Genomic DNA, 23,302 nt, shown 5'->3' on the forward strand with positions numbered 1-23,302 from the left:
AGCGATCCAAATTAGGTATTAACGCTTTCTGTCATCTAAAATTTAGGAGTACCTTACTTTAAAGTGTAGACATCAGTAACTTACACTGCCACTAGAGAATGTCTAAGGGTAATTCAAGGGTAAATCAATGGGAATTACTAATCGGGACTAACCCATACTATTGGGATCTATAATTAGGCAAAGGACTAAATATATGATTTTTGTGAAATAAAATATAGTATTACATACAGGGTATGGATATACATTGTAAGAAGGCTTTGTAATACAGAAACCTACTCTTGTCAGAGATGATAAGCAAAGGTATAGGGGTTAGGGGTTTAGAGCTGTTGTCAAGTAGAATTTTCATTGTCATCAATCATCAAATCTCAAGATCCGGTGTCGACAAATTGTCGACAAAGCAATACATCAATAAAGTCAAATTATTACACTCAGAGACCATGCATCACTGTATTACCATCAAAATATTACCATACTCCATACATACATGTACGTACATGTAGCATCATAATATTGGAAATGTAATGGAAAGATAATCTGCACCACTTACAAATTTGAAAATAGAAGACTGATGCAGTTATTTCATGGTAAATAATGGCAACTAGATTTTGTCAACAATCAGCGTTGAAATTTGGATGAATTAAAGTTATGTCGATGAGTCAACTGTATCTTTTGAGCAAGATGTGCCTATTTTGGACAGTCTAAAATTTTGCTGAAGTGTAATTTTAGCAACATTTTGATGCAATCGCCTGTCGTCGGATGGCTGTGTTTACTTCTGAACTTCCATTGCTTTACACAGTGTCATACTTCAGCAAATCCGACTAGATTTTGAATGCATTGGTCTCTAGCCGAGAATGTGAAGTTATCATTGAGCAAATTCTTGGCTACATTGTACATTTGGCATGAATAAGCCCTTTCGCAATTTCAGATCATGGTGCATCATGGGTAATATTTGCCGATAAAATTTGAGATAAACACGATGAGGCTACTGTACATTTCCAATGCGGTGAACTGTGCCGTTTCACCCTGTTTGCATAAAAACATCTTGTACTGGGATTTTGCCAATTAATTTGTCTTTATTTCTTCATGATATCAATATATTTTTATACAATGTACATTGTATCATGAAGAAATAAAGACAAAATAATCGGCATAATTCCAGTACAAGATGTTTTTATGCAAACGCACAGTTCACCGTGATTGGAAACGCACTGCAGCCTCCTTGTGTTTATCTCTCGTTGAAGAACTGTGTGACGATGCCTGAGCATGCGCAGTTGCAATTTTCCGAAATTGCGAAAGGGCTTATGGTGTAATAATAATTTTACAAGTGATTAAAATCCTTCGCCCACCTGACTGACAAGTTTTGAGGAGAGTGAATTGTCACTCGCCAGCAATTTTCAAAAGACAAGGCCTGACACAGCACCTGTTGGAACTCCCGGTCGGAGCCAGGAGTTTCAATTATTGGAACTGCATCAAACATGACAAAATTAAATTAGGGGTTCATTCATATTTTCATGACTAAGCGGTTGTTTATGCCCGAGGGCCGCTATGCGCCCGAGGGCATAAACAACCGCTTAGTCATGAAAATATATGAATGAACCCTGCTCATACATACCAGAACATTTTGTGATTCTTATTTCATCAAATTAATAACAAAAAATAACAAGTAACATCAATAAAATCCATGAATTTCCTTCGTTTTCGATCGCACATCCGGGCCACCGGGCATAAACGCTGTTTATGCCCGGCTCTCAACCAATCACGCGCGCCGTTATATAGCGCGTATGTATGAACAACAAGTCAACATTGCATTGCAACTCATGAACTTGCACCGCTGCAAGACAGAAACAAACTAAAGTAAAAACTATAGATTCCCTCCTTTGTTTGCCCCTTTTAAAAGCCCAAAGTAATGTGAATACATACCTTGCAGCTGAGCTGCTAGTGATTCTTGTTGCTGCTGATACTGCAATGCTTTATAATTGGTTTCATTGTACACATTTCTCAGTTCATAGTACATGTATCCACCGTAAGCTATGCAACCCAGTACCAAAACAAAAAATATAGTTTGTCCAAAATGTCTTCCCCGTCTTGAAGTCAGCATTTTCGGGGAATATATCTTATCAGGCACTTTTATAGAAACAGTTCGTAACGCCAGTTTTAGCTTGTGTTCCCTGGCTAAGCCAAAAATGGCACAAATTTGTCAGCTTCTTCGCTGCATTCAGTAAATTGTGTACACGTTGACATGACCTTACAGGTAAACTGCTTTGACCTTTTGACCTTTCAAAATTAATTGCTTTGACACGGAAGTAATTATGTCCGGTTCATAGTGCTGCAGTAGAGGGTGGAGCGATTGTGTCGCGCAGCAAACCCGGGCGCGGGCAGCACTGAAAGGCGAAAAGGCGGGGGAAAAGATATGAAGAAAAAGAATAGAAAGATAAAACAAGAAGAAAGGAAAAGACGAGTTTATAGAAAGATGAAGACGAATGAAAAAAAAAGTGAGCGAGAATATTAATGAGAAAGAGCAGCGAAAGTGTGAAAAAATAGGTTAGGCCTAGGCCTAATACCCGGTAGTGTTCATAAATTGCCTATAATTTAAGTATAAAGCTGAGGATAAGCCCGAGAATAAAGTCATTTAGGCCTAAACTTGTCATTAGGGCTTTTTTAAAAGTGAAATGGACAATTTGAGTAGAAAAAATGATTTGAGAATAGGCCCTATGCTGAGATAGCCTATCATTATGAAGTTTTATAAAATTGACTATTGGAGACTATATGTTTTTGGAAAGGAAATGAGGAATCCCGTGGTGACGTCAGATTTTTAAAACAATTTGGCCTACTTTTTAAAAATCACAAAAATACACTTTTTTTTGCCCCATGTAACTAGGCCTACCGGTATTTTGTAACAACATGTTTTTGTTTTTTTCATAAAACTGAAGAAAGACATGAAATAGTCCTAGGGTGTTTTTTTTGTTGTTGTTTTTGTTGTTGTTGTTGTTGTTGTTGTTTTTGTTAGACCTAAGTTTGTTGGGGGCAATTTGTCCATTGTTTCGAAATATTGAAGGAAAAAAAAAAACATGGAAAATAAGCAATTTTGTCACTCTAGGCCTATAGCCTACAGCAAAACAAAATGCACAAATAACATAAATGAAATTAAAACAAATATTTTGAACAAATATGAGAACGCTTCGTAAGTTCGTATGACGTACGGACTAGGCCTATCTTTTTCACAACACTCTGCACTCTGCAGGCCTAACTGCTTGAATGCTTTTACTTGACTAGATCTCCAGAAGATAGCACAATTGGTCACCAAAATTACACCATCAATTTAATTCAAGCTATCTTCAGAAGAGAGTAAGAAAACGAAATTTACCATGATTTTATAACGGAAAGAAAATGTTGCAAGACATGCCGTAATTTGCTCGATTTTGATACCCGGTGTCTATAAGCTCATGCATTGACTTATACGGTGAATGTTAAAATTGATATATCTCAAGAACGGAACACCGTATAACGCTGAAATAAACTTTGATACAAAGCCATTACATTTCTCTATCTGTTGTTTTTAATTTGGTTTATGTTGAATTCTTGTGTTTTTGCTTACAACTGCCGATAGCGCAAAATTAAATGCGTAGTTGGCTGTCGTCTTTGTCTGCTGAACGAGATACATAAGATTTCGCAATCAAAAGTGCAACCCGTAAAATAGTCCCCGTAAAACGTAGAAATTGAGCTTATTTGTTTCATTTTCACAGCCAATGTGTGTCTGAGGTACGTTTCTTTGATGCTATACTAAACCTGGGATGGTGTTTATGAAATTATGTGCAGAAAAAAATGATTTCAAATCTGTTCTAGTGGACTAATCGCGCAAATTATGTATCGTTAATTGTCAAATCTCAAATTGAGTTTTCAACAGCTTAGAAATCACGGGATGGGGTAAAAATGTCAAATTGAAGATAGCTCAAATAAAACGATGTTTTCATTTTTGTCTGCTGAACACATAATTCCATAGAACTGTATACTCCTGATCGAGATATATTGATATTATAGAATAAAATTAGGCCTACCGGTGCTATATCTATACTGATTAGATCAAATTGAAATTACAAGCAGTGAAGATTTCCTTTAAACATATTTATTTTCTGCTTGCTTTAAAAACGTTTATTTTTGACCGTCATAATCATTGGACATTTCTTCAATGTGTCTTCAATGGACAGCACCACTAAACACGGCTTTAAAATAATAACCTACCTCGTTGAGGAGACAAAATGACAACGTCCATTTAATTTGAGTTAGGCCTATCTTCAATAGATAGCAAAAACACACGGAGGTAACAAAATGATAGGCCTACCGACAGAAGATATCGCAACACTTAAGAAATTTTAATTTGATCTTTAGTACATAGCACCACTATCACAACAGTAGAAACAACGCTTTAATTCGTTGTAGTGATAAAAATAACAAAATGCGTTCAATTTTAAAATTTAAGCTATCTTCAGTAGATAGCAAATGCGCATGAATTCAAAATATGTTAGGAAAAGGCTCGCTGTACTATACTGTAAACACGTTTTATGAGCAGAAATATATTGATTAAAATTAACAAAATCCTGTCTTACACAATTTTTAATTAATGATATTCTGACTTAGGATTGTGAACAAAAGTTTTCATTATTGCCATTTAGTCAATAATATTATTTTGTTTCTCATGCTGGTTTTGCTATTTACTGCAGCAGATTGATCGAACGGCGCGAGCGATTGCGTAAAAAACAACGCGCGACTTAAGTACCACGCGTTATACGCGCATCCGTTTTACGCTTCGTATGACGTACGGACTAGGCCTATCTTTTTCTAAATAATGTCGCAACACTCTGCAGGCCTAACTGCTTGAATGCTTTTACTTGACTAGATCTCCAGAAGATAGCACAATTGGTCACCAAAATTACACCATCAATTTAATTCAAGCTATCTTCAGAGGAGAGTAAGAAAACGAATTTACCATGGTTTTATAACGGAAAGAAAATGTCGCAAGACATGCCGTAATTTGCTCGAGTTTGATACCCGGTGTCTATAAGCTCATGCATTGACTTACACGGTGAATGTTAAAATTGATATATCTCAAGAACGGAATACCGTATAACGCTGAAATAAACTTTGAAACAAAGCCATTACATTTCTCTATCTGTTGTTTTTAATTTGGTGTATGTTGAGTTCTTGTGTTTTTGCTTTAAACTGCTGATAGATCAAATTTAAATGCGTAGTTGGCTGTCGTCTTTGTCTGCTGAACGAGATACATAAGATTTCGCAATCAAAAGTGCAACCCGTGTCCCCGTAAAACGTAGAAATTGAGCTTATTTGTTTCATTTTTTCAGCCAATGTGTGTCTGAGGTACGTTTCGTTGATGCTATACTAAACCTGGGATGGTGTTTATGAAATTATGTGCAGAAACAAATGATTTCAAATCTGTTCTGGCGGACTAATCGCGCAAATTATGTATCGATGTCAAATCTCAAATTGAGTTTTCAATCGCTTAGAAATCACGGGATGGAGTAAAAATGTCAAATTGAAGATAGCTCAAATAAAACGATGTTTTCATTTTTGTCTGCTGAACACAGAATTCCATAGAACTGTGTACTCCTGATCGAGATATATCATGTATATTGATATTATAGAAAAATAGAAAAAAATTAGGCCTACCGGTGGCTATATCTACTCAAGATCAAATTGAAATTACAAGCAGTGAAGATTTCCTTTAAACATGTTTATTTTCTGCTTGCTTTAAAAACGTTTATTTTTGACCGTCATAATTATTGGACATTTCTTCAATGTGTCTTCAATGGACAGCACCACTAAACACGGCTTTAAAATAATAAGATACCTCTTTGAGGAAACAAAATGACAACATCCATTTAATTTGAGTTAGGCCTATCTTCAATAGATAGCAAAAACACACGGAGGTAACAAAATTATAGGCCTACCGACAGAAAATCTCGCAACACTTAAGAAATTTTAATTTAATCTTTTGTAGATAGCACCACTTTCACAACAGTAAAAACAACGCTTTAATTCGTTGTAGTGATAAAAATAACAAAATACGTTAAATTTTAAAATTGGAGCTATCTTCAGTAGATAGCAAAAGCGCATGAATTCAAAATATGTTAGGAAAAAGCTCGCAAAAGTTTTCATTATTGCCATTTAGTCAATAATATTATTTTGGTTCTCATGCTGGTTTTGCTATTTACTGCTGCAGATTGATCGAATGGCGCGAGCGATTGCGTAAAAAACAACGCGCGACTTAAGTGCCACGCGTTATACGCGTATACGCTTCGTATGACGTACGGTTTAGGCCTATCTTTTTCAAAATAATGTCGCAACACTCTGCAGGCCTAACTGTTTGAATGCTTTTACTTGACTAGATCTCCAGAAGATAGCACAATTGCCAAAATTACACCATCAATTTAATTCAAGCTATCTTCAGAAGAGAGTAAGAAAACGAATTTACCATGATTTTATAACGGAAAGAAAATGTCCCAAGACATGCCGTAATTTGCTCGATTTTGATACCCGGTGTCTATAAGCTCATGCATTGACTTACACGGTGAATGTTAAAATTGATATATCTCAAGAACGGAATACCGTATAACGCTGAAATAAACTTTGAATCAAAGCCATTACATTTCTCTATCTGTTGTTTCTAATTTGGTGTATGTTGAATTCTTGTGTTTTTGCTTAAAACTGCCGATAGATCAAATTTAAATGCGTAGTTGGCTGTCGTCTTTGTCTGCTGAACGAGATACATAAGATTTCGCAATCAAAAGTGCAACCCGTGTCCCCGTAAAACGTAGAAATTGAGCTTATTTGTTTCATTTTTTCAGCCAATGTGTGTCTGAGGTACGTTTTGTTGATGCTATACTAAACCTAGGATGGTGTTTATGAAATTATGTGCAGAAAAAAATGATTTCAAATCTGTTCTGGCGGACTAATCGCGCAAATTATGTATCGATGTCAAATCTCAGATTGAGTTTTCAATCGCTTAGAAATCACGGGATGGAGTAAAAATGTCAAATTGAAGATAGCTCAAATAAAACGATGTTTTAATTTTTGTCTGCTGAACACATAATTCCATAGAACTGTGTACTCCTGATCGAGATATATTGATATTATAGAATAAAATTAGGCCTACTGGTGGCTATATCTACTCAAGATCAAATTGAAATTACAAGCAGTGAAGATTTCCTTTAAACATGTTTATTTTCTGCTTGCTTTAAAAACGTTTATTTTTGACCGTCATAATTATTGGACATTTCTTCAATGTGTCTTCAATGGACAGCACCACTAAACACGGCTTTAAAATAATAAGATACCTCTTTGAGGAAACAAAATGACAACATCCATTTAATTTGAGTTAGGCCTATCTTCAATAGATAGCAAAAACACACGGAGGTAACAAAATTATAGGCCTACCGACAGAAAATCTCACAACACTTAAGAAATTTTAATTTAATCTTTTGTAGATAGCACCACTTTCACAACAGTAAAAACAACGCTTTAATTCGTTGTAGTGATAAAAATAACAAAATGCGTTAAATTTTAAAATTGAAGCTATCTTCAGTAGATAGCAAAAGCGCATGAATTCAAAATATGTTAGGAAAAAGCTCGCAAAAGTTTTCATTATTGCCATTTAGTCAATAATATTATTTTGGTTCTCATGCTGGTTTTGCTATTTACTGCAACAGATTGATCGAATGGCGCGAGCGATTGCGTAAAAAACAACGCGCGACTTAAGTGCCACGCGTTATACGCGTATACGCTTCGTATGACGTACGGTTTAGGCCTATCTTTTTCAAAATAATGTCGCAACACTCTGCAGGCCTAACTGTTTGAATGCTTTTACTTGACTAGATCTCCAGAAGATAGCACAATTGCCAAAATTACACCATCAATTTAATTCAAGCTATCTTCAGAAGAGAGAAAGAAAACGAATTTACCATGATTTTATAACGGAAAGAAAATGTCGCAAGACATGCCGTAATTTGCTCGATTTTGATACCCGGTGTCTATAAGCTCATGCATTGACTTACACGGTGAATGTTAAAATTGATATATCTCAAGAACGGAATACCGTATAACGCTGAAATAAACTTTGAAACAAAGCCATTACATTTCTCTATCTGTTGTTTGTAATTTGGTGTATGTTGAATTCTTGTGTTTTTGCTTAAAACTGCCGATAGATCAAATTTAAATGCGTAGTTGGCTGTCGTCTTTGTCTGCTGAACGAGATACATAAGATTTCGCAATCAAAAGTGCAACCCGTGTCCCCGTAAAACGTAGAAATTGAGCTTATTTGTTTCATTTTTTCAGCCAATGTGTGTCTGAGGTACGTTTCGTTGATGCTATACTAAACCTGGGATGGTGTTTATGAAATTATGTGCAGAAATTATTAAATTATGTGATTTCAAATCTGTTCTGGCGGACTAATCGCGCAAATTATGTATCGATGTCAAATCTCAAATTGAGTTTTCAATCGCTTAGAAATCACGGGATGGAGTAAAAATGTCAAATTGAAGATAGCTCAAATAAAACGATGTTTTAATTTTTGTCTGCTGAACACAGAATTCCATAGAACTGTGTACTCCTGATCGAGATATATTGATATTATAGACTAAAATTAGGCCTACTGGTGGCTATATCTACTCAAGATCAAATTGAAATTACAAGCAGTGAAGATTTCCTTTAAACAGTCATGTTTATTTTCTGCTTGCTTTAAAAACGTTTATTTTTTACCGTCATAATTATTGGACATTTCTTCAATGTGTCTTCAATGGACAGCACCACTAAACACGGCTTTAAAATAATAAGATACCTCTTTGAGGAAACAAAATGACAACATCCATTTAATTTGAGTTAGGCCTATCTTCAATAGATAGCAAAAACACACGGAGGTAACAAAATCATAGGCCTACCGACAGAAAATCTCGCAACACTTAAGAAATTTTAATTTAATCTTTTGTAGATAGCACCACTTTCACAACAGTAAAAACAACGCTTTAATTCGTTGTAGTGATAAAAATAACAAAATGCGTTAAATTTTAAAATTGAAGCTATCTTCAGTAAATAGCAAAAGCGCATGAATTCAAAATATGTTAGGAAAAAGCTCGCAAAAGTTTTCATTATTGCCATTTAGTCAATAATATTATTTTGGTTCTCATGCTGGTTTTGCTATTTACTGCAGCAGATTGATCGAATGGCGCGAGCGATTGCGTAAAAAACAACGCGCGACTTAAGTGCCACGCGTTATACGCGTATCCGTTTTACGCTTCGTATGACGTACGGTTTAGGCCTATCTTTTTCAAAATAATGTCGCAACACTCTGCAGGCCTAACTGTTTGAATGCTTTTTCAAATTGAAGATAGCTCAAATAAAACGATGTTTTCATTTTTGTCTGCTGAACACAGAATTCCCTAGAAATGTGTACTCCTGATCGAGATATATTGATATTATAGAATAAAATTAGGCCTACCGGTGGCTATATCTACTCAAGATCAAATTGAAATTACAAGCAGTGAAGATTTCCTTTAAACATGTTTTATTTTCTGCTTGCTTTAAAAACGTTTATTTTTGACCGTCATAATTATTGGACATTTCTTCAATGTGTCTTCAATGGACAGCACCACTAAACAAAAATTAAATATTATAGAATAAAATTAGGCCTACCGGTACTCAAGATCAAATTGAAATTACAAGCAGTGAAGATTTCCTTTAAACATGTTTATTTTCTGCTTGCTTTAAAAACGTTTATTTTTGACCGTCATAATTATTGGACATTTCTTCAATGTGTCTTCAATGGACAGCACCTCTAAACACGGCTTTAAAATAATAAGATACCTCTTTGAGGAAACAAAATGACAACATCCATTTAATTTGAGTTAGGCCTATCTTCAATAGATAGCAAAAACACACGGAGGTAACAAAATTATAGGCCTACCGACAGAAAATCTCGCAACACTTAAGAAATTTTAATTTAATCATTTGTAGATAGCACCATTTTCACAACAGTAAAATCAACGCTTTAATTCGTTGTAGTGATAAAAATAACAAAATGCGTTAAATTTTAAAATTGGAGCTATCTTCAGTAGATAGCAAAAGCGCATGAATTCAAAATATGTTAGGAAAAAGCTCACAAAAGTTTTCATTATTGCCATTTAGTCAATAATATTATTTTGGTTCTCATGCTGGTTTTGCTATTTACTGCAGCAGATTGATCGAATGGCGCGAGCGATTGCGTAAAAAACAACGCGCGACTTAAGTGCCACGCGTTATACGCGTATCCGTTTTACGCTTCGTATGACGTACGGTTTAGGCCTATCTTTTTCAAAATAATGTCACAACACTCTGCAGGCCTGCAGGCCTAACTGTTTGAATGCTTTTACTTGACTAGATCTCCAGAAGATAGCACAATTGCCAAAATTACACCATCAATTTAATTCAAGCTATCTTCAGAAGAGAGTAAGAAAACGAATTTATCATGATTTTATAACGGAAAGAAAATGTCGCAAGACATGCCGTAATTTGCTCGATTTTGATACCCGGTGTCTATAAGCTCATGCACTTACACGGTGAATGTTAAAATTGATATATCTCAAGAACGGAATACCGTATAACGCTGAAATAAACTTTGAAACAAAGCCATTACATTTCTCTATCTGTTGTTTTTAATTTGGTGTATGTTGAATTCTTGTGTTTTTGCTTACAACTGCCGATAGCTCAAATTTAAATGCGTAGTTGGTTGTCGTCTTTGTCTGCTGAACGAGATACATAAGATTTCGCAATCAAAAGTGCAACCAGTGTCCCCGTAAAACGTAGAAATTGAGCTTATTTGTTTCATTTTTTCAGCCAATATGTGTCTGAGGTACGTTTCTTTGATTCTATACTAAACCTGGGATGGTGTTTATGAAATTATGTGCAGAAAAAAATGATTTCAAATCTGTTCTGGCGGACTAATCGCGCAAATTATGTATCGATGTCCAATCTCAAATTGAGTTTTCAACCGCTTAGAAATCACGGGATGGGGTAAAAATGTCAAATTGAAGATAGCTCAAATAAAACGATGTTTTCATTTTTGCCTGCTGAACACAGAATTCCATAGAACTGTGTACTCTTGATCGAGATATATTGATAGAATAAAATTAGGCCTACCGGTGGCTATATCTACTCAAGATCAAATTGAAATTACAAGCAGTGAAGATTTCCTTTAAACATGTTTATTTTCTGCTTGCTTTAAAAACGTTTCTTTTTGACCGTCATAATTATTGGACATTTCTTCAATGTGTCTTCAATGGACAGCACAACTAAACACGGCTTTACAATAATAAGATACCTCTTTGAGGAAACAAAATGACAACATCCATTTAATTTGAGTTAGGCCTATCTTCATTAGGGGTAGATAGCAAAAAGTAACACGGAGGTAACAAAATTATAGGCCTCCCGACAGAAAATATCGCAACACTTAAGAAATTTTAATTTGATCTTTAGTAGATAGCTCCACTATCACAACCTGAGACGAACTCAGATAAAAACAGTAAAAACAACGCTTTAATTCGTTGTTGTGATAAAAATAACAAAATGTGTTAAAATTTTTGAGCTATCTTCAGTAGATAGCAAAAGCGCATGAATTCAAAATATGTTAGGAAAAATCTCGCTGTAAAAATTAACAAAACGCTGTCTTATACAATTTTAAATTAATGATATTCTGACTTAGGATTGTGAAATAAATTTTTCATTATTGCCATTTAGTCAATGATATTATTTTGTTTCTCATGCTGGTTTTGCTATTTACTGCAGCCGATTTATCGAATGGCGCGAACGATTGCGTAAAAGATTTTGTTACTTATTGTTGAAATAACAAAGCCATTTCAGAACTAATAAATGTTCGAGGTTCATGGGACTGTTTCATTTTAAGGCACGCAAAGAGGGCCATAAATATGCATTTTTGCATACTAAAATAATCAACCCTAAAAATGGTGCCTTATTTCTAGAAAGAGTGGATTATTAAAAGTGCTATTTTATCATTACCGTATATATGCATATTCTTTTGAATGCTGTTAATGAGTTATTTTGAGTTATTGTAAGAAAATGTGCAAAACCAGGGTTGTTGCCTGTTGATGTTGGCTCTTCAAAAAAATTAAATAAATATTGAGTTGCGAATATGTTGAACAAAAGGATTACGATTGGTCAGTTTCATCTGGCAAAACAAATGAGTGGCATGATTGAAAAAAGTGTTTATTTTTCTGACATTGGGAGTAAAGATACTTGAATACCTTATAAAAGATTTCATTGGAACAAAACCAAAATTGAACTCACTATTGACGGTTTCGCCTATCATGGTCGGTAGGCATCATCAGAATGATGGTTGTAGATCCTTACTTCCGGTTGGACGTATCCCGACTGAGAGGGTGTTTTATCAGCCAGGAGAGGATCATTCACGTGACTAAGGAAGTCCAACCGGAAGTAAGGATCTACTACAACCATCATTCTGATTTCTGATGATGCCTACCGACCATGATAGGCGAAACCGTCAATAGTGAGTTCAATTTTGGTTTTGTTCCAATGAAATCTTTTAGGCCTATGCTTATTATATCAACAAACCTGATGAATTTATTTAGTACTTGAATACCATTTCTTAATAATAATCATAATTAAAATTAATCATAATTACTTACACATTATAAAGTCTTCCTGAGAAGTCTCTTGGAAAGGAATTTGAACTTCGAATGAATGCATACAGTCGTTACCAGTTGCCTTGCTAAAATATAGATTGCATCATCTTCCCTAAGTTAGGATCAAATGCTCATATGCAGTTGATTGATAGAGCAAAAAAATGAAAAGAAATTGCCTTTTATTGCAACATGCAGGGGAGCAATGTTACATCTTTTACTCTCAATTCCAGAAAAATAACACTTATTATTTTTTCCCTAAAAAACATTCCTCTTTGGCCACATAAGGGAACAAACTAAAAGTTTAATGACGTCGCATGAACCCAAGTACTTTCGGTAGGAGGCTCCCAGAAATGTGTGAAATGTTTTTAAAATTCCAACCCAAAAGATCAACTTTTACTGATATTTGTGTTGTTTTTTACAAATGCAATCAGACTGTTTGATTTTTGCCCCCTAATGAAAGGACTTTTGTTGCTAGGACATGATCAAAATTTTGGTTTGTTCCCTAAAACCTAGCTGAATCATAATGCGTTAGTTATAGTGCCGCAGAGAACACCATATTTTTTGGGTAGGTTGGTTTTGCAGTAAGAGTTTTTCTTTACCGATTCAGTTTCAACTAAAATGCCATCAAGACAGAGTGACACAAGTTACACACAAACTTTTTCAACAGGTGTATTTTGCATTCAAATGTAATAGTTTATTCACCACATCTTATAATATGAGCAAAATATTTATCTTATGTTTTTACCATTCATTAGAGATATCCAATTAACAAGTTTCTGATGTCATTCATTTAAAGTATGCTGCCATTTCAAGGTTTCAGATGTCATTAGAAAGAATTAGAATGATACCATTTCAAAATTAGAGATTTAACTCCTTACACATTTTGACCTAGGGGATGAAATCAAAATTCGACCAATGGTCAACCGCCGGTTCCGGGCGGTTCCGTCCGGTTTCCATTGTTTAGAACAATAGCAGCCGGTCAAGTTTTGATTTCATCCCTTAGAGAATATTAGGCCCTTTCTCAGGTCCAAATTGAATTGAATAACCAGAGGATTTTGTTGTAATTAAATCAAACTGTGGTTACTGCATTTTTGCATGAAGGGCTTTAAGATAACTTTGTGTATGTTGTCCAGGGATGATATCAGAAAAACCTAGCAACCATGATACAATGAGATCAGGCTTAGTCTGAGTGTCATTTCAAGCTGGCAAAAGGCTGGTTCCTGAAACTTTTGTAACGAAAAAACAAAGATTGATTTAACATGGGTTTTTTAGATTAGAAAATATAGGCATATACTTTGTGTCGAGTTTTGCACTTTGTGGGTGGACTGACCTTCAAACAAACCTAAATGGGTTCTGATGGGTTTGGGAGTTAAGTCCTCATAAAAAGAAGTATAAACTGGTGATTTCAATTAGGTCTGGACAGCCAGGCATACCTATTTGATAGGTTTTCAATTTCAAACATATTTGACATGGTCAAATGAGATGATTTGCTTGCCACTCAATTTGATTTTGAGCACATATGAACTTGTCTGCAACATGAAAATATACTAGGGAACTATAAGGCTTTGTAATACTCAAATTGATATCACTACACAAACTCATTTTCTATGATCACATCACATACAATTATGCCATGGGTTGAGAACAGTACAAACAAAATGTTGGTTCACCTCAAGTTCAGTTGTGACATAGGTGCGTAAATTAGTGGTCGCAATCATTCATGTATCATGCATCATGCATGTAAAGTTAACCGCACAGAACATGCACATGCAATTGCAAGGCCAGTTTGTCGGCACACTTACAGCACAACCATAAAAAACATTGATGTTGCTACTGAACTTGAGGTGAACCAAAGTATATTTGCTCAAGATTTAAAACACAGAATTAATACAAATTACTACATTGTATCATGGAAATTGGTTCCATGGAAATTAGCTCCATTATTATCTTGTCAGGTTAAAATGTGAAGTGACTCCACTACATTGTCTGAGCAGTTTCATGCTGTGCATGTATGTCAACTTTGCTCCTGAAGAACTCTAGAGAAGATATCCATTGGTTTTATGGCATATATTACACCCACATTTATGAAGTGTGTACTGTGATAGATTCAAATTGAATTACACACATGTTCGATATGAAATGTAAACAGGTCACCAAATCAGTTTTGTCCATACATGTAGGTGGAAGACAAAGTGTCTCAGGGTCAACTATGTGATGATTCTCTTGTTCTGGGTGGGTCACACACTGCACACATTGTCTTGAAGTCTGTTCAATTTATTATATAATATGTCCACTGCCATTGTTATGCTTGCTTTTCAGCCACACCTGTTATAGCTTCCATAATCTGCTGACTATTCATATTTGCTAGGGCAGCACTTGTTTCCCTTCCATAATCTGAAAACAAAGACAAAAGGATCATAAAAATTTGGCAGTTATTCATTTGTGAATTGTCGGTGATGAAGTAGAGTTATATGGTCTATAATTTGACTTCCTTGAGACAGCGATGCCAGTACGTGCTCCATTATTGCCTCAGAGAACTGGAGTGTTTCCATGCACGATCAAAAGTGGTGCATCTGTATATATGCGTGAAGTAACTGTAACAAAACGCTAACATCACTGTCTCAAGGAATAAATAGACTATTGGCGTACAGGCGGGTGTTAACTATTGCAACATGGTAGCATTGATATTGGTTCCTAAAAATAATTGCACTTACAACATACAAATCAAACAGGTAAGGGGCATGGTAGGTGGGGGGAGACACACTAGCGGGTGCATCCTTGTGATGTGGATGTACTTCACAAAGTGTTTAAATAGTGCAATAAGTATATCTTTTTATGTAATTGCCCCAGTGGGTTGGAGGAGTGACACCTTTTGGTGACAGTGTCTTGATGCTTCTGACTCTTCCAGGCTAGCCCATTGGGACTATTTCACTTTTGTTTCCTTTTGTATGTATTGTGTAAATGTGTATATTAATATTTTATGTTAAACAATGAAATGGATAGAGGACCTAAATCTACTTACCAAATCTAGCATATAGTTTTGGCTGTATTCCACTGCATTCCCTCACTAAGATGGGAAACCTTGGGTTAGCTTTCTTCACATCAACATAATACTTTTCTACCCATTCTCTGTAATGAAAAACAATTACAAATGTCATTTAAGTTATTTGGACTTTTGTTTCATGACTATACGTACAGTCCTAAAGTTACAGGTTGATTAGGTCAAAAAAAAAAAATGGTTTGTCTCAAAGCTCACGAGTGGTTTGAAAACAAATGCGAAATGCGATTTTTTTTTTTTTTTTATTTATTATTATTATACCCGACTTTTTTCATGGTATTTGGAGAAAAAAATCTGTTTTTCCCCGAATTTTTCTAAAAAAAAAAAAAAAAAAATAATTTCTTTCTCTTTCATCTAAATTTCACAGGATGGAGGTTCAGTCAACTACAAATTTCCCACTTTTTTCTGCTGGTTAGATTTTTTTCTTGCGTGCAATATTCAGCTTTTTTCTTGCCCAGCTTTTTTTTTTGAGGTCACTGGACTGAACATTTCCTACGAGTTTGCCAATTTCCCCGGAAGGAGCTTCCTATGTTCCCTGGGTTTTTCTATGTGGAACTGCTATCAAAATCCCTCTAAAATTCCATATGCGAGTGTCTCATCACCATAAAAAATCATATATTTGGGTCAAGTGAAGTATTCTGTCGGTCCGTGTCACGTCACTTCCGGTTGATGATGTTCGAGTGAAAACAAGTCCCTGATTCGATTTTTGTTGATGATTTCTGTCATTGGCGTTATGTAAATTTCGATTGCAAATAGTCTGTGGAATCAAACAACCGTTTCTAAGTCTTCAGAGTGAAAGAAACTTACTTGATTTACCGTTTATATACTGACAAACTTAAAATTAAATTCCATGGTCGAAAGTGTCGTTTTTCCGAAATTGAATGCCACTCCAGCAACATCGCTATGTAGCCTCCTTCACAGCCGGTTTCTGTTGTTCACAACAAACGGTGAGCCACATGCAGTTTGGGCCCGAGACTAGAGATAGCCCGGATGTCCGACCGACAGAATAGTATATAGAATTTAGAAAACATATTTATCATGTAGGTTTCCTTGACCTACCTGTTCTTTCTATGTAAGTATGTATTGTGTTCTAGGCGAATATGGCTGACTAGCAAATGTGTTAATTAAGGTTTGCCTGGCATACCTACATACATTTTTGACTTGGCAGCGCGCGAGCAGGACGTACTCGGGAATAGCTCCGTCTTTTTAGCGATTTATTTATTAAGTTTTTCAATTCTACGTGTATTTTTATTCATCATCGTTTACCAAGAGAACTTCTGCGATATTTTACTACTGTGGATATTTATATTTGTGAACTTTTGCGTGATTATTTATCTGACTTTTTAAACTGTATACGAAGACAGCGTGACTGCCATTTTACGGGTAGCAAAATTCGGCGGAGTTTACACTACTCATCACTGACGAGGAAAGCAAAGGAAACCTAATTGTCTTCTACTATTTTCGTTGTTTTTTACGCTAGTGGATAATTTGTGTTCATTTAAGTGTCTTTTTAAACTTTTTAATCGAATAACTCCGGGATCGCTGCAACTTACATTGTAAACTACAAGCATATTTTTTTATGGGAAACGCCATACATCACATTACCTCCAGTGGCGGAAAGGTAGCCATCTTGGATTTCAAAGTGACTTCGCCTTGGATTGGATTCAGTACTATTTTAGTGGTGGCCGTGTGTTTTGAACTCGCCACCCTTAGCGTTACATCGCAAATATTATGAATTTTTACACCAATCAAGTTTCAAATTAGAATATCTCCACAACTGTCAACCCTAAACTAGCAAAAGTATACATTTTTGGAAAGCTGAAGGCAAAAGCAATTTAAATATACACATTTCAACTCATTGTACAGGGTGACCTTGAAGTTATACAGGGTGGAATAAAAAATTCCAAATAAAAAATGGGTCACTTAATGCATTGCTTATTACTAACTTGCAGTTATAAACTGAAAGTAAACAACATTGATTTGGTTAGAGGTTAGGGGAGCCTACTGACTTTGGAAGAAAAAAAATCACAGCTGTTTGGTATATCGAATATTAGGGTGTCCCAAAATATGTTCAATTTTTTTACAATTAAACATATTTTGAACTGAAACATTTTACCCCTAACCCATACAGAAAAAGTAAGTCCATATTTAGATTCCTCGTCAAATTTCCTCTCAGAAAATGTATATTTTGACTATGATAGGGTAAGTAATTAAAAATTTACAGCAACTTTTAGATTTTGAAGACATCCGCATCACTTACTACAGTGTTTAATATGAAAACGGGTAGTTTTGTATGTAAAAGTTTGTATTTTATAGACTAAACCAATCATAAAGTGTTTAAAATGATTAAAAACAATTAGCAGAATTAATAATCTTTCAAAAGAGCTATCAACCATGTCTGTAGCCCATATGGATGCAAAGATATGATCATTTGATTCAACGCGCACACACAAAATCTTTATTTCCCATAGACTTTGCACATACCGCCACCGCCTCAACCGCCACCGCCTCAACAACCACCTCGGCCATTCTGAACTCAAACAACTGTACCTCCACTATCTTAGCTGATAAACAATTCTCCTTTGGAGGTCTGTTAGGGCACTCATTTAGCTACAAAATGACACCAAACACACTACAATACCTTTTGTTTAAGCAGAGATATAACAATTTGAACGAGTCTTGATTTGGAAAAGCGTAACAAAACCACCATTTTTGGGTGGCGAGTTCAAAACGCGTGGCCTGGTTTGATTCAACTGGGACTTGAAGAGGACATCATCAATAAAGGGAAGTGGCAATTTCTTGTTCGTAGCTTAGATATTTTTAACAAAAAAGACAATTCTCCAGTCTCCATTTTCAACATTGTCTACTTAGCTTGTCATCAAAATGAATCTCCATATCATACTTTACAAAATAACTCTTGGCCTACTACTGGTGAGAGAAACCCTTGGTATGAAAAACTTGAACAGTGCTAAATACAGAGATACCGTTTCACTTGAACAGATAACAAATCAGGGTTTTGTTCATCATAATAAATGCATCAATGGACCGTCCATATATGTAAATGCTTCGAGGGGTAACATGTTGACTCTTAATACTCCTCTCCGCAAGATAAAATCTAAGCCAAACAAACACATTGGCTTGTGTGTTCTCCTTGTTCTGGCAGGTGACATCAGTTTAAACCCTGGGCCAAACACACAGCTGGTTTGTACCACATGTAATCGCAAAATTTACAAAAACCACAGAAAAGTGAATTGTAATGACTGCCAGGAGTGGAAACATTTCAAGTGTTCTAGCATTGGTGATTTGAATATCTTCAAAGAAATTAGGGATGGTGGAAAGGAGGTGGTTCTGCGAAAACTGCACAGCACCGTGTGGCAGTTGTAAGCAGCATGTCCGGAATCACCACCTAGCTGTGGGACCTTGTGATTTGTGCGAACAGTGGTTTCATATTGACTGTATTGGTATGAGTGAGGAGGACTACGATCAACTACTCACAAAATCGTTTGATTGGATTTGTACTGCTTGTGAAACTTCCGGTGGTCAACCAGAGAATGACACTGACTCACCGATTAGCCCTTCGGACCCTAAACATTCTAAAAGAGAAAGTCTAAAGTGAATGCGCGGGACTCTCTCAAAATTTTGCTCATCAACTTTCAAAGCATTAAAAACAAAAATGCTGACTTTGAACAATTAATCCATCATCATCAACCAGATATCATTCAGGGAACTGAGACCTGGCTCAACAAAGACATCAGTAGCTCAGAGATGTTTCCTGAAAACTACCATGTTTATAGAAGGGATAGAAAAACAGATGACCATGGTGGGGTTGTTTTTGCATGCAAAAAGGACATCATTGTCACAGAGAAAGACTTTTCATCTGAAGGTGAAATGTTGTGGAATCAAATAGAACTGAAAGGTCAAAGCTCTCTGCTGTTGGGGACGGTATACAAACCAAAGCATGATGACTCGCTGACAGTTGATCATCTCCAAGACGCACTGACTGAAATCAATCGCAAAATGCCAAATAACAACATTGTCATTTGTGGGGACTTTAATCAGCCAAATGCTGATTGGATCAATTTATGTACACTGCCAATACCATGGGCATGTAAGCGTACAGCTAATAAGTTGATAAATACCACTGTTGAGCATGGACTTGTGCAGTTTGTTACAAAACCCACCAGAGGGAACAACATCTTGGACTTGGTATTTACGAACAATAGCAATATCATTAGAAGTGCAGTGGTTGAACCAGGACTGGGTGATCATGACATTGTTTGTGTGGATCTTGACCTCAAACCAAAGCGGAAAAAGCCCAATAAAAGGAAAGTTTTCATCAGACAGAAGGCAGATGAGAAAGGCATCAAAGAAGATTTTCTTAGATACCAGCAAAGCTGGAAGGACATGAATACCAACACTGTGCAGGAAAAATGGGACTCTCTTGAAAATGAAATCAAAGCCATTATGGACAGACGCGTACCATCTAAAATGAGCTCTACCCGCATGATTTACCTTGGTTCAGCAGGAAACACAGAAGATTAACCCGCTGTAAGCAGAGGCTTTACAATAAAGCAAAGGCATCTAGATCGGAGAAAGACTGGGAAAGATTCAAAGTGATCCAAAAAACCACTCGCAGAAGTTTGCAAAAGGCAAAAAGGGAGTACATTGCTGATCACTTGTCGGATAACATCAAGGAAAATCCAAAAGCCTTCTGGACGTTTATTAAAAAAACTAAAAGTGAGGAAGTTGGAATCTCTGATCTCAAAGTCGACAACTGTGTCATCAGTGATGCTAAGGGCAAAGCAGAAGCCCTTAACCATCAATTTGCTAGTGTTTTTACTCAAGAAAAACTGACAATGTCCCCAAGCTTGATTGTGAGAACTATGAAGAAATACCCGCCTGCTAGTAAGTTCGGATGGCGTGCTTAAACAGCTGAAAACTTTATCTCCAAACAAAGCTCCTGGCCCAGACCAACTGCCATCTTGGTTTCTTAAGCTAGCCGCAGATGAACTTGCTCCAATTCTAACTGAGCTTTTTCAATGTTCGCTGGATGAAGGAATTTTACCGAAGCAGTGGCGCTTGAAGCTAACATAGTTGGGATCTTTAAAAAAGGAGACAAAAGCAAGCCTGAAAATTACCGGCCGGTGTCTTTGACAAGCATTGTTTGCAAGATCCTTGAACATATAATTCATTCGCACATAATGAAGCACCTGGAGAAATTGAACATCCTAGTTGACCAACAGCATGGCTTTAGGGCCAAACGCTCAACAGTTACCCAGCTTTTACTAACGGCTCATGATTTAACCTCAAACCTGGAAAAAGGGCTCACTACCCATCTCGCAATATTAGACTTTTCAAAAGCCTTTGATAAGGTGCCGCATGAGAGGCTTTTGTCCAAACTTCACACTTATGGTATTAGACGTTCACTCCTCGCCTGGCTCAACAATTTTCTCACTAATCGCAACCAGCACGTTGTTTGTGATGGAGAAAAATCATCGCCTCGAGAAAGTGCTTTCAGGTGTGCCGCAGGGAACGGTCTTAGGGCGCTCCTATTTTTGCTGTATATAAATGACTTGCCAAATAACCTGTCAAGCTCGGTGAGACTTTTCACGACGATTGCTTAGTTTACACTGCTGGGAGGGACAACACCCATGTCGCAACTCTCCAAGAAGACCTTGTTAAACTCCAAGACTGGCAGGATAAATGGCTGATGTCATTCAATCCAGCGAAATGTAACACCATGCGAATTTCCTATAAAAAGGAGCCCCCAACGCACTCATTTACTTTTTTTGTGGCGAGACTCTGCAAGAGGTAGATTCCAATCCATATTTAGGGGTTGAAATTGATATATAAAATGACTTGGAGTGTCCACATCAAAAACACAATTAATAAAGGCGAACAAGGTGCTCGGCTTTCTCAGGAGGAATTTTTGGTTCTGTACAACCGACGTGAAAACTTGCACATATAATATGCTGGTGCGACCTATATTGGAATATGCCAGTATTGTTTGGGACCCCATACCCAAATACATAAGCACAGAATCGAAATGGTGCAGAGGAGAGCAGCCAGATTTTGTAGCCGAAACTTTAGCAGATACAGCAGTGTCACAGATATGTTAACTAAATTGAACTGGGAAACATTAGAAAAAAGAAGAAAGAATGACAGACTTACAATGATGTATAAAATTTCAAATGGACTGGTCGGGGTCAAGAGCGAGGATTATCTGATTCCTTCACAAGTCACCAGAACCAGGAGAAGCCATCTTCATAAATATCAAAGGCAACACACCAGACTCAATATCAACAAGTTTTCATACTTCAACCAAACAATCCCAGACTGGAACAAGCTGCCCGGGAAGTCACAGCAGCATCTACATTAGAGATTTTAAACAAAAACTGAACAATTGTTAGAAGTTCTCAAGTTAGTCCTGTAAGCGCGTCAAGTCAATATAATCTAATGAAGTTGGCGAAATGTGGACAATTTGTCTACCCTACCGACGACAACCGAAACTGAAACTGAAACTGAAACATTTAATATGACATGCATGTATACATGTAACTGTGTAACATGCATGCATGGTAAATTTACATGTTATGGATGTTGTTGAATTCGACAGGTTCGAATTGATCATCATTTTTAACAGAGATTTAAAAGCATTTCAACATCCAGTTTTAGTAATTTATTTTGATAAGTGATTCAGCGGGAAAACATGCGTCATACCTTACACCTTGGCTCGATTGTGAGCGCTGGCAGAGATGAATTCTAAGCTCTTTTAGATGCTGAGGGAACCTTCTTGCAGCAGCAGCCATTTTGGATTGCCGAAATATCTCATCCCCAGCGTGCAACTTCCAAAATATATGCCCAATAAGCTTATTAACTCGCCCGGTAAAATGTACTTATGCGTGTTTATGAGAGTATATTCATGACTGTCAGTGTTTCTATTTTATAACTAGAATTCCCGTCGTCTGCTGTCGTCTATACAGGGTGTATCAAAAAGTTAAAGTAGGCCTATACAGTTTTTCGCTTGTTGATTTTGACAAAATTGGTTGTCGGAATTGAAAAATGGGGCAATCAAAACCGACATTCTGACAAAACTATGATATAGAGCCCAATATGATGTGCTTTTGAAAGTTGGGAAATATCTTTCGTTAACGAAAATAGTAGGCCTATGTTAGGCCTACTTTAAAAAGCTAAAACATTGACCCCAGAAAAAGCTCGCGGGCGAGTTGAAGCATGTGAAAATCGAAATCATACACTAGAAGCCTAAATTTCACACCTAAGTTTAACACCAGGGTTTGAAAAAAAAATATACAGTAGGCCTACCAAGCATTAGGCTATAGTTTTCTTCTGACATGAAAATTATTGCTTTTCATTTGACCGAGAAAAGTAATTATGAAGTGAAAAGGTGTAGGCCTAACTAAAAAGTTTGCTTAATTCAACACTGAATTCGAAAGTTTCAAGCGCCTGCAGTGGGAGTAGCACGAGAAAATTTATGTTGGCCCTAAAGGCCAATAATGCTAAAAGTCGAAGAGGTGAAAAGTGT

General features: G+C 36.3%; 2 protein-coding genes across 3 annotated transcripts in view; both read right to left on the reverse strand.

The window, feature by feature from the left end:
• LOC140161249 (uncharacterized) overlaps positions 1-2,244 on the reverse strand; it is a 39,906-nt gene extending 37,662 nt beyond the window's left edge. For both annotated transcript variants that reach the window (XM_072184710.1, XM_072184708.1), the window contains exon 1: positions 1,921-2,244. In XM_072184710.1, coding sequence (XP_072040811.1) covers positions 1,921-2,098 — 178 coding nt within the window. In that variant the 5' untranslated portion in view covers positions 2,099-2,244. The remainder of the gene's footprint in view (positions 1-1,920) is intronic.
• An 11,127-nt stretch (positions 2,245-13,371) lies between these two features.
• Positions 13,372-22,633, reverse strand: LOC140161251 (NADH dehydrogenase [ubiquinone] 1 alpha subcomplex subunit 2-like). The gene is made up of 3 exons (XM_072184711.1): positions 22,480-22,633; positions 15,724-15,830; positions 13,372-15,095 (listed from the first exon to the last, which is right to left on the reverse strand). The coding sequence occupies exons 1-3, from the start codon at positions 22,566-22,568 to the stop codon at positions 15,004-15,006; spliced, it is 288 nt and encodes a 95-aa protein (XP_072040812.1). The 5' UTR covers positions 22,569-22,633; the 3' UTR covers positions 13,372-15,003.
• Between the last annotated feature and the right edge of the window lie 669 nt (positions 22,634-23,302).

The sequence above is a fragment of the Amphiura filiformis genome, chromosome 9, assembly GCF_039555335.1.
Source record: "Amphiura filiformis chromosome 9, Afil_fr2py, whole genome shotgun sequence".
Taxonomy (NCBI): domain Eukaryota; kingdom Metazoa; phylum Echinodermata; class Ophiuroidea; order Amphilepidida; family Amphiuridae; genus Amphiura; species Amphiura filiformis.

Bases quoted from the DNA above. Each gene is read 5' to 3' on its own strand.
- LOC140161251 (XM_072184711.1), bottom strand. From the start codon at position 22,568: ATGGCTGCTGCTGCAAGAAGGTTCCCTCAGCATCTAAAAGAGCTTAGA. The intron at 15,831-22,479 runs GTATGACGCATG...TTTTCATTACAG, and splicing joins CAATCGAGCCAAGGTGTAAG to AGAATGGGTAGAAAAGTATT. The intron at 15,096-15,723 runs GTAAGTAGATTT...CTTTGTTTTCAG, and splicing joins AAAACTATATGCTAGATTTG to ATTATGGAAGGGAAACAAGT.